Source organism: Micropterus salmoides, unplaced genomic scaffold, assembly GCF_014851395.1.
Source record: "Micropterus salmoides isolate LMB-PRFRI ecotype aquatic unplaced genomic scaffold, ASM1485139v1 Ms_hic_scaffold_12, whole genome shotgun sequence".
Classification (NCBI taxonomy): Eukaryota; Metazoa; Chordata; class Actinopteri; order Centrarchiformes; family Centrarchidae; genus Micropterus; species Micropterus salmoides.
Window position 1 is genome coordinate 19,758,637 of NW_024040263.1, and position 12,201 is coordinate 19,770,837.

A 12,201-nucleotide genomic window follows, 5' to 3' on the forward strand; every position below is an offset into this window, starting at 1 on the left:
GGCAGCAGGTTGGCAGCTGTGGTGATTTCGTTAACCTTTAGCTCAGTGCAGGCAGGGAGGACAGACAAGACACACAAACACATTTCAACCCGTACTAAACAATCAAACACCAGATCCTTCTGCCAAACCTGTGAGGCTAATTTCCTATCTGTGTTTTGTTTTGTTTTTATGGGGCTTAAATGAATACCCATAAAGTAATTTCCTGTGGTGAAGATTAAATGGAGTTGTTTTAATAGGTATTTGGTTTATGCCCACATGTGCAAAGCTTTTATCATTTTTCCTTTCTGTTAACAAGAAGCACTCAATTTATTCCTGATCATTTGTCAGGGTATATACAGGAATCCTGAAGTAAAATTCAATACCTTTTTAAGACATTTTCAAGACCTTTTCAACATATTTCAAGACTGCCATGCCACTTTCAGCTGTAACCGATTAAATCAGCCAAACACCTTTAAAAGGGATATTTTTGAGTTTTTAAATAGTATAGGCCTATTGTTCTCTATGTGAAGGACTGGTCAGATTTCCTGCAAAAAGCAACTGTCTTACATAGGCTATGATGTTTATGTACGCAACATTACAGCAAATCATGTGAAACACAGTGTAATTTTGTGTTTTAATTGGTTTAAACTAGATAATGTGAGCTTGCCTGCAATGATATGTGCGATAACTTTCATCGACCACTTGATCAATACAACAAAATTCAAATAGGCCAGGAGGGAACAAAGATGAAGAGAATAAACTGAGTGATGAATAACGTAAGTAGTGTAGGCGGTGTAGCACAGGCACAACCTGGAGGAGGAATGGGTCTAAATGACTGTATTAGTATAAAATTGAGTTAAAAGTACAATGTTAACTTAATAGTAAACTGTAAGTTTGATATTAATATATTTATTATGTTCAATATAATTTCATATAATAGTATATAACTTACCACTAGTATAATATTAATTCAAATTACAGCTGTTTCAGTTTGGGGTTGTTTTTCGTGTTTCAATAAAAGGCAGAGATTTAGCTCAAAAGCCGGCTAACGTTGAATTTTCCCTGTTGTCTTCTGTCTTACCGATTCAGCTTCTTGCAGCGCATCTTGTTCTTGTTTTTGAGGAACGGGGCTGTTCAAGTGGCCACAGAGCGACTGGCCAAACAGGTTAATTCCGTTACTCCTGATCGCCACTCCGACTATGTTTTGGACGATTGAGGGTCCGGCGGGGTGGGAGATTACCGTCAGTTGTACTCGTAAATCATTTTCCGGTTCGCACGGATCAATTTTTTGGAGCCTTTCAGAGTGAAATAGGCGCTCGGTAGATCCCCGCGCCTAACGTTATAGAAACGAATCACAGTCGCTACTCACTGCCTGTCTAGTATTTTGGCTACGTATTATAAATACATATGTTTACCTGCACTTTTAGCAAACAAACTTTTGGACAAACAGGATTTTCACAAAAATATCTTCAACATTTAAACACCTTGTTTAATAACTTTTAATGGCCATAATTTTCGCAAAATTGATTTATTACCTTTTTAAGACTTTCTAAGACCCCGCGGACACCCTGTTTGTTTACTATTTCTAGAAACAAATATGTGGTTACCTAGCATATAAATTAACACAGAAAACCCTACACATTTAAGCTTTTCAAAACATCCTCTACCTCATCACTTTTTCTTTCATGTCTGCCTCCCAATATGTTCAGTTTGACAGAATCTATTTAGATCAGCCTTTCTTACATCTTATTTGATTTTTCCCTTCTAATTTCTACAGTTTAATGTCAGGATTGTAAATGCCCATACTGAAAATGCCACAGTGTCCTCCATTGTTAGAAACACCTTACTTTAGGGGGTGACAGCTGCTGTTGCTGTTGCTGCTGCGGACCCTGCTTGTTGGAGGCGGGCTGTGCGTGTTGGGGATGTGGATGATGGTGGGGATGGAGGGCCTGTGAAGAAGAGTGGTGCCCTTGCATGGGTCTGAGAGCACGAGGGATGAACTCTGGGGCCAATGGGTTCAGGACGTAGGTCTTCTTCAGCTCTAGGGCCTCCAGCTGAGCCTTGATCTGCTCAAAGGTGATGCCATGTAGGCTCGAGTTCTCGTGGCAGATGGAGACAAAGTGCTCCCAGAATTTTCTGGAAAGGGCAAAGACAGGAAACAACAGAGAAATTTAACTTATATTCTACTTTATCTCTCCTTGTTTGGAAGGAGTGTTTCATGGATCATCTTGTTGATTTTTTCCCTGCTAGCTGCATAATAAATTGCATAAGTCGTGGGCTGAACAGAAAAGATCAAGTCTAAAACAAAAAGGAGGAGAGGGGAAATGAGGAAAAATGAAAATCAGTAAAAAGATGAAGCACACTAAAAGGGTAAGACAATTAGAGCTAGAGCCTACATATGGTTGTAACACATGAAACAAAACAAGTACAAATTAATAAGGTCATTAGTGAAGTTGGGTGTTCCTTTTGAACCTATAGATTCATCACATTACAAGAATAGTGACTTACTACAACAGAACTATCACTTTACACAAAGATCTGCTATTAAACAACATTATGTCAGAAGTGCCAGTATTTACCTGCAGCGCCCGACAGAGCACAGTGCTATGGGGTCTCCCACAACTGCAACCAGGGACTGGGCTCTGGTGATGGCCGTATTGAGTAGCTTGTAGTTGGAGAGGAATCCATAGTCAAGGTCCTCTGTTGAGTCCTCAACTAGCTGCTCTTTACGTTTGATGGCCGTCTGCTTGTGCTTGCAGGTATGCCGCGTCCGAACGGTGCTGAGGAACAGCACCCGGAACTGTTTACCTGCAAACAAAGAAACAACACAATTGCAAAGAATGCAAACTAAACTCTGGGATGAACTTATTTTCTCCGTTAGCTACCATGACATTTGATATCAGTGGAAACTGAAACCATGTCCATGCTATTTTGTTAAGCTAATTGTGTTCACCACATCCTACTAAATAGAATTGAATCGGTCCAATAATAATTTAATCTTCTTATGACTTCAGAGGATGTCGATATAACACAAACATTTACGTATGTGTTAAATTCAAATTCTGAGCACATTTTCTTGTGTGTGCGTTCACACGTTTCATGTGTGATTAATGAGGAAGTTAATGACCTGTGGAAAGCAGCTGGATGCAATACAAGTGGGAACTGCGTAAGACTGAAGCAGAGGAGAGATCGAAGGAAGAAACCCTTCCACATATTCTCCTTATATTGGGACTAGATGATATGAAGGGCAATATGAACACTGATAACTACAGTGGAACATAGTAGGGATTTGTCTTTAGGGTAATGTGGCTCTCACTTTAAGCATCACTTTGACGAAATGTGTGACAAACTTTATGGAGAATTATTACTGAGGCACTTGGGGATTCATATTCTAGTGTTTTTGATTGCCTGACCAAAGCCACTTTCTTCCACTTTTCAATTTCTCATTCTTTTAATAATTATGACAAACACAATCAAATTAAAATACTAAAGCCTTGAATGTTTTGTCAATTGTGTTTGCTGGATACCAACAAGGCAATTTTACAAGATTAAAGTACATTAATATAGTACTAGTTTCAGTGTTTGGGCCAGTAACTTTTTTTATTTCTTATTACTGATATATAGCATTAGCATGTTGGTTAATATTTCTTTCTCACCTTGGACATTGAGCACTCTCTCCACGCTGACCTCATGCATTCTCTTCTTTCGGAGCTCAGCGCGAATGCGGAATACTTGGTCAGCGTATGGTGACACTACTCCAATGCTGCCGTCGTCCAGCTTGCCCCAGGCCACTGGCCACTTCTTGCGCAACTCCTCCACTCGCTCTACGATCTCAAATACCTGAGGAGATGGAGGGGCAACATGAGAAAAGGAGGCGACAACAAGGCTCAAATCCATCCTCTCTTCACACAATTCTTACACACACACACACGAATTTAAAAACAACTGTGGGGAGTCAGGATTAAGGGGTATCTTTTCTGCCTACGTAAAAAGGCAACAGTGGGGTACAAAATATTTGAAGAACAAAGGAGGCTTTATGTACTGTATGGAACTGGGGCATCAAAGTCAACCCATAAAATAGAAAGCTATGGCTTGATGAAAGGGGATGTGTTGTGAAACCTCTGAGGAAAAAAGGTTTGAAGTTTTCCAGAAAGGCAAGGTATTCCAGACCAACACTATTTCATCATGAATTGCTCAATCGCAATCACTTAAAAATAAGAATCATTGTGTTTTCATTTCACCATGTTTCTTCAGTAGCCTGGAACGGTCAAACCAAACATTGGCTCTAAATAGAGCCTTTCATGTTTTTCACAAGTTTCTCAGCCATTGTAGTTTCTCCTACATGCTTAAAAGGGGAAGAACGGTTTTCAGTCTGTTACAATCTGCAGCCTTACCGCTAGATGCCACAAAATCCTACACACTGGTCATTACATCCAGTTTTTCAATTTGATCCTAAAAAAACTGCCCGGCTTGCTTCTGGTTGGACTAATTGAGTATCACATTTTTAACATTATAAGCTTCACTGTACAGGTGACTATCATTATGTCCAACTCAATGTATTCTTTGAAACTGAAATCTGAAAAAAATCAGAAGAAAATCAGAAGAAAATCAGCAACAAAAATCCAAGTAAAAAAAGTCACTGATGTTATTGCTTCTACATAAGGCCAAATGTAGCAAGTGTAATGAGGAGGTTTCACTCAAGTATTTAAATTAGCCGAGATATTAGTTATTAAAGTAGGAATTGGTATTTTGAATCCCTATTGTTTTTTTGGTCATACACGCAGTTTTTCAAATCCAATTCAGAGCTTTGGCATACTGCCAGGAGGCTTTGAACTGTCAGAAATATTTTCTTTGACTTGAGGCTAAGTCGATCAAAGACCCTTGCACATGACAAACAAACACCCTTTTTTCCCCCAGTTCATTTTGATTTTGGACGATTATGATAATGTTGTTCATGGTTTGACATGTGTGCTGTATCAGAAACACAGGAGGTAATTCATTTGGCATTGCTGACACTTTGGGAGCAAAATCAAGAAGCATCCATGGTTTAATTGGCTGGAACAATGTCAGCAAGGGGTCAAGGGTCAGGCAAAGCTAATGAGCACAACCAAGTGAGTCTACAGAGGAACCAATGAAAGGCTCAGACTGTCAGCTGCCAAATGCAGCTCTTAGTTGGTCTCCTAATTAAGTTTATGCATTTCATCTTCAATTATGAATATTTTGACTGAGACAGTGAGTGTTCTAATTTATGGTGATGAGGCGGTCAGTTTTTGAATAATCTAAATGAAATTTCCTTATAATAAAGTCCCCAAATTATTTATATCAAACTGCGGTCTACAACCTAAAACCAGATGTTGACTGGTTTCCGGATCTTTGAGTTCAGCTCATGATGAATGGGGGCAAAAACAAAAGTGTTGCAGTACATATTAACACAAATTCCTATTTCACCTAATGATTGTCCTAATAATGTTCAGCCACTGATTGACTGGTTCATAGATCATATGCAAACACCATCAGGTGTGACACAGCAGAACAACAAAACCAATTGTAACTCCCATTCTATAATTACAAAACTACATACTTTGACAACTACCTCAAACTACCACGACAAGCTACCGGTGTTTGCCCCCCCCCACACACACAATATTTTTCTAACCCATACCTCAGCGTTGTTGTAGTAGGCAGTGCTGTTCTTCTCCTGGACATCTTCTCCCCTGGCTGTAAAGAAGGTCAGAGGGTAGAAGTCCTTGTGGGAGGGCTGCTTCCCACTTGCCATTAACTTCCCATCATAAAATAATTCTGAAGTGTAGCTATACGAAGAGGAAAAGAAAAGGGGGTAAGAGAAAGGGAAGCAGAAAATGAAAGCAAAAAGAAGCGAATATGAGAATGGAGAATATTTGTGCCATGAAAATTTCGATCTTCTCAAAATATAAAACTTAAAAAAGTCCATGTGAATTGTGCTAAAGCACAGTTAAACTCGAGTATCCCTCAAGTGTCGAAGTGGAGCACAATTTTGGGAAAACTTTTGTGTCTGCTAAGCATTCAAAGTGGAGTATTTGTTCATATTTAATCTTTTCACCTGAACCAACACAGCCCCTGGTCTTAGCTGCCATAATGACTCCCCTTTTATCTCTAGACATCCCAAATCGGTCAATTCTTCACCTCCGTTTGCCCTTTTTCTCCTGACTCATTCCTCCCACCACCTCTTCTCTCGCTTATCTCATCCCTCCTCCAAATTTTCAGATTCTCCTCTCACAGCTTCGAACACAAGGCAGTGTTGAGGGCTCACACCTACTTGATGATAGCTTCATGGGAGCGGTAGTTCTCGCACAGGAGGATGCGACAGGGGTATTCAGGAGGGTAGTGCTCATACAGCCGGTCCAGCAGTGACACATGAAGGTTACGCTCCCGCGCAAACTCGCTGTACACAAATGGACTGAGCTGCAAAGAGAGAGAGAGAGAGAGAGAGAGAGAGAGAGAGAGAGAGAGAGAGAAGTTAGTTTCAAAGCATGACAAAGGTAGTTTACCGCTCTCTCAAATCATTACTTTTCCTTTCTATAATTTTCAGTTTCGTCTCATGTATCTGTTCCCAGTTTAACAGAGCTGTTTTGAAGGTCAAATGAAAGGCACGTTTAATTTTTCACCAAACACTGCATCAGACGATTTCCTTGATTAGACTTTTCACCTCTGGTTGACGCTTTGCTAATTTGGCCTTCCATGGCATATAAAGTAGTGAGGCCAGTCAGGTCTACAAGAATGTCATTCGTTTTTATTTGAACTAAATCTCAGATATTTCCCTCTGGTCAGACAGAAGTGAGCAAGATTTGTCAGCTGGTTTGACAGGATGGTAGAATATAACCCATTTTTCAACTTGTGTACAGCAGTCAAATACTAAAAGGAACATACAAAGAGGACTTTTTAGTTCACAGTTTAGTTTCTGGTTCCTCTGGTTTCATTGAAAAGGCATATTAGTTAGGTATAGTACTCAAAATGTTAGCATGTTTCCTTAACTGCTTTGAAAACTACTAACTACTTTGGAAACTATTCTTGTTGTGAACAACTTCAGATGAGCATGTTTCTTTTTTCTCCCATTGTGACTTGAAAGCTCTTCCATCTGGAGTGTACGCCATTCAACAAACAGACCTTGAGTCACAGTGATTATAGTGGAATTTACTCTGAGAGATTTGACAGCAGTTTGAGAACATGCCAAATTCAGTTTTGTTTGGAGTACATATGCAGTAGCCAGTCTTAATCACAGCTGCTCCAATATGGCTCTGCTGGCAAGCCAAGGCAGAATAGCATTTGACTGTTTGATACCAAACTGCAGGGAGCATTTGATACCTCTTATCTTGCAAGCAATAAATCAAGTGACTGAATAAATCAGGCCTATACCAATAACGCTTCCAGTACCTGAGAGTCTAAACTATTTCAATCTGTATTTCCCTCTGGTCAGACAAAAGTGAGCAAGATTTGTGACCATCATCCCAGTGTGCTTAGATTCAAATGGAGGTTACACATTTGCAAAACTGACACCTTTACTTTTTCCTTTGAGACCACTGCCATGTTTATCTTTAGTTTGAATCTTAATTTAAGCCTGACAGTGAGAGGGGGTCAGCTAGCGTTAATGAGACCCCACACACCTACACAGTACCTAAGGAAGCAAACAATCAATAGAGCCTTCATTGACTATTCAGCTGGTTCTTCCACTGCTGAATGGCAGAGGTAAACTTTTGCAGGGAGTGCAGGCGGGAGAATGTGAGGAGACAGAAATATAAAGGGCAGCATCCTTCCTTTGACTACCTTCGTTCCTTGTAGTGACTAAGCTGTTATATATGAGAGAAAGGAGGAAGGAGAAAAGTGTGAAAAAGTGATTTAGAAAGAGACAGATGGACAAACAGGTGGACACTGTGTTCTAAATCCGTTTTTTTCTTTGCTCTAAGAAATAGCAGGGAGAAAGATCAAGTAATTAAACTATTTAAATGTAGACTCTAGCCTCATCCTCATCCATTGCCTACTGTTAATCCTGTGCACTCTAAAACCAGGAGAGGAGGAAATAAGGTTTAATTCCTTGTGTTGGCTTTAAATTTGTGTTATCTATGGCTAAAGTTGTCTCCACCACCACAGCTCTACGGTGGCTGCTGTCTGTTCTTTTGTATTTGAAGTAGGCAAGAGTGGAGTCTAATCCACAGCAAAGTGCAAATGGAGTTATTACTTCTACTTGATGTCACGGCTACTATTTGCAGCTGTGCTGCATCCCTCCTTCTAAGAATTATTTTCATTTATTTTAGGATATAACGACAAGAACCCAAGACCATATAATGTGCAGTTCCATTATCTGGTAATTAATGAATAAGTAAAGAAATGCTGAGGGTCCCCCCCCCCCACAGGAAAAACTTGCAGCTTCAAAGAAAGAAAAATTTAATTAAATTTTGTAACTGCCCTTGTTGAGTCTTCGTACGCACCTGCATATGGTCTCCAGCCAGCACGATGCGGGTGGTCTTGCTAGCTAGAGCAAAAGGCATGATGGTTTCACACTCCATAGCCTGGGCCGCTTCATCCAATAGGATATGAGAGAACAACCCTGCAAAAACAGATAGGACATCAACATCAATTTACTTAACAGTAACCCCTCACACACAGCATACATATACAGTATCTCACAAAATTGATTCTGTCTTTTCATGTGACAACACGGAAGAAATAACACTTTGCTACAATGTAAAGTAGTGAGAGTACAGCTTGTATAACAGTATAAATTTTCTGTACACTCAAAATAACACATCACACAGCCATTAATGTCTAAACCCCGGTTAACAAAAGTGAGTGCACCCCTAAGTAAAAAGCCTCTTCTAAAGATGCACAAGAAAGCCTGCATACAGTTTGCTGAAGACAAGCGGACTAAGGGCATGGATTACTGGAACCATGTCCTGTAGTCTGACGAGACCAAGATAAACTTATTTGGTTCTGATGGTATCAAGCGTGTGTGGCATGGGGAGCTACAGCTCATTGAGGGAACCATGAATGCCAACATGTACTGTGATATACTGAAGGTCTCTAACATCCACCAGCTCTGTGATGTCATCATGGAGGAGTGAAAGAGTGGCAACCTGTGAAGCTCTGGTGAACTCCATGCCCAAGAATGTTAAGGCAGTTCTGGAAAATAATGGTGGCCACACAAAATATTGACACTTTGGGCCCAATTTGGACATTTTCACTTAGGGGTGTACTCACTTTTGTCACCAGTGGTTTAGACATTAATGGCTGCGTGATGTGTTATTTTGAGGGGACAGCAAATTTACAGTTATACAAGCTGTATACTCACTACTTTACATAGTAGCAAAGTGTCATTTCTTCCGTGTTGTCACGTGAAAAGATATGATCAAATATTTACAAAAATGTGAGGGCTGAACTCACTTTTGTGAGATACTGTATATTATGGAACATACAACCAGTGTTTTTAAATCAAATGATTCTAGATTTTTGATACTGATGCTTGAAACTGGTAGCTCTTATATAGCACATTTTAAAACAACACTAGCTGACAAAAGTGCTTTCCGCAATAGACAACAAATATACATAACAACAACAACAACAGTAGAAAAAGTAAAAAATAAAATGTCACTACTCAACTCTGTTTGAAGGCCAATGAATAAAGATATGTCTTTACCAAGGTTCTGAAAGTGTCAGGAGTAGGGGCATTTCTTATTTCAACAGGTAAAGTGTTCCAGATATTAGGAGCAGCTACTGAGAAGGGTCGGTCACCTTTAGTTTTTAGCCTGGATCTGGGGACATCGAGGAACATCTGACTGGATGACCTCAGTGCTTTGACCGGAGTGTGTATATGTAAAAGTTCTGATAATTAATAAGGTGCCAACCCATTTAAAATGTTAAAGACAAGTAATAAAATCTTAAAATGAATCCTAAAGCGGACAGGAAGCCAGTGGAATAAGGCTAAAATAGGGGTAATGTGCTCACGCAATTTAGTTCCAGTTAGAAGTCGAGCTGCTGCATTCTGGACTAACTGTAACCACTCCAACATACAAAGAATTACAGTAGTCTAGTCAAGACGTTATAAATGCATGGATTACTCTTTCAAAGTCTTTGCGTGGCAGGTAGGGCTCGACTTTGGCCAATAGTCTCAGCAGAAAGAAACTGGCTTTTACTACAGAACTAATCTGTTTTTCAAATTTAAAAGCATGAAGATCACACCTAGATTCTTGGTAAATGGACGACTATACGTTCTTCAAGTACCACGAGCATCTACATAAGCACTTAAATCCCCAGGTCGACTGAACACAACAACCTCATTCTTAAGTTCTGATTCACCTATATTTTAAGATCTCTCAGGCAGCTGAGCAAGGACTGAGTTGCAGCTTTATCATTAGATTTTACAGGTAAATAGATTTGTATGTCGTCTGCAAAGCAATAAAAGGAGATATTGGGTTTTTTCAAAATGGACCCCAATGGCAGCATGTACAGTGAAAAAAGCACGGGCCCAATATGGCCCCTTGGGGGACCCCACAAGAAAGAGAGGCAGCAAATGAAGAAAATTTACCGAGGTGAACAGAGAAACTTCTATCCGCCAGATATGATTTGAACCATTTGAGGACTGTGCCCCTAATGCCGACACACTGTTTGAGTCGGGATAAGAGAATGGAGTGGTTAACCATATCAAAGGCTGCAGTCAAATCTAAACGCACTAAAACAGCAGAGTTTCCAGAGTCAACAGCTAAAAGGAGATCATTAAAAACTCTTAAAAGGGCAAATAAAGCAAGCGTTTCCTTATCACTTCATCGTCGCTTTGTTAGTCTACAGCACAAACCTCATAAATCATTTGACAAGATTCTACTAAGATGTAACTTTCTGGATATGATTTTGAAAGAAATTCTTTGGAATTACATTATACAAAACATTGCTATGTTGAGAATAAGTGTCAAAATTAATCGCAAGCAAATCAAAGCTCAGTTAATCTAGCTGAATCCAATTTTTCTTACCAATACCCAGACCTAGTAATGTCACTATTGTTACACTAGCACATTAATAAACAATGTTGTTCACCAGGAGTATTAAAACCCTGTAACTGTCACCAATGTGCCATCCTCTGACTCACTTTTTCCTCTCCGACTATTAACCATCCCTGCAAAAAAAGGCAGGGTTTTGTGGACGTTTTGAAAGGGATTGAATAGTAGCCTAACCCTGATCTAAAAAGCTCAAACGGTGCTCGGCAGTGTGAGGGGAGGAGATGAAACGGCATGGCAAATGAGTGCTGGAGCAGGGAGCAGCAAGAGAGGCTGAATAACAACCAGCAAACAGCCTCTGAAGCCTGAACACCATTTCCACAGTAAAGTATGTAGATATGAAATGTGACAGTTGGAAATAATAAAATAAACTCAGGGACTGTCAAAAAGTAAACAAATCAACATAAACATGGGCTGGTAAGAAAAGAGGTGGAGCATTTGTATTTGAGGCAACATTCACTCCTTAGTATCGGCATTTGAACAAATTCCTGCAAAACATGTCCCCCCCACCCCCAAACTATAAAGCCTCAAACCAGTGTTCGCTCTGAATTGTGTGTGCACCGCATTGAAGGATATGCTAGAACTGTTCCCCCAACTGTGGTGCTAATAAAAAAGGCTTTGTTACAATAGCGTACACATTTGCAGAATGTGTATAATTGGGTTTATCTATCAGAGCTTATGAAGTGAGATGTCCCCTCAGAGTTGTAAAGTGGTGTATCAAACAAAAGCGAAATCAAATGAGATGCATTACGGGGAAAAAATGTCTGGAAAATCCATTTAAAAACAGATTGAAGGGGTGGGGGGATGGGGTATAACATGCACATGACTAATGTCTGGATAATACATATATACTTAAAATCATGCACTTGAGTAATCTCTGAATAGTTGATATTTACAGGATGAATTAACATCCAATATGCACAATTTTTCTGTGTTGAGAAAGATTGAGTGTTGGTGCTGTTAAAGCCTGCTTTGAGCTTTTTATGCTTTTTATCACTGCATGGAAAATTACTTGCTGAACAATGCAGCGTAGATGTGCTACCCCTTGTCTCACTTAGTTAATCATTAAGACCAGGCACTTTTGTTGACCCCTACTATAACTAAGACTGGACCCGAATATTTGAACATTCAATCATTGGGTGCACATCCGATTTTCAGTTTAGAGATTTGAATATTGATCCCCCCCCGCACGCCTGACCTCCAC

General features: G+C 39.8%; 1 protein-coding gene across 2 annotated transcripts in view; it reads right to left on the reverse strand.

Annotated features, from left to right (window-relative positions):
* The window catches only part of helz (helicase with zinc finger), a 64,806-nt gene that overhangs the window by 14,605 nt on the left and 38,000 nt on the right, over window positions 1-12,201 (reverse strand). For both annotated transcript variants that reach the window (XM_038713879.1, XM_038713878.1), the window contains 6 exons: window positions 8,442-8,560; window positions 6,275-6,420; window positions 5,642-5,789; window positions 3,636-3,819; window positions 2,559-2,787; window positions 1,827-2,115 (listed from right to left, as the gene is read on the reverse strand). In XM_038713879.1, coding sequence (XP_038569807.1) covers window positions 1,827-2,115; window positions 2,559-2,787; window positions 3,636-3,819; window positions 5,642-5,789; window positions 6,275-6,420; window positions 8,442-8,560 — 1,115 coding nt within the window. The remainder of the gene's footprint in view (window positions 1-1,826; window positions 2,116-2,558; window positions 2,788-3,635; window positions 3,820-5,641; window positions 5,790-6,274; window positions 6,421-8,441; window positions 8,561-12,201) is intronic.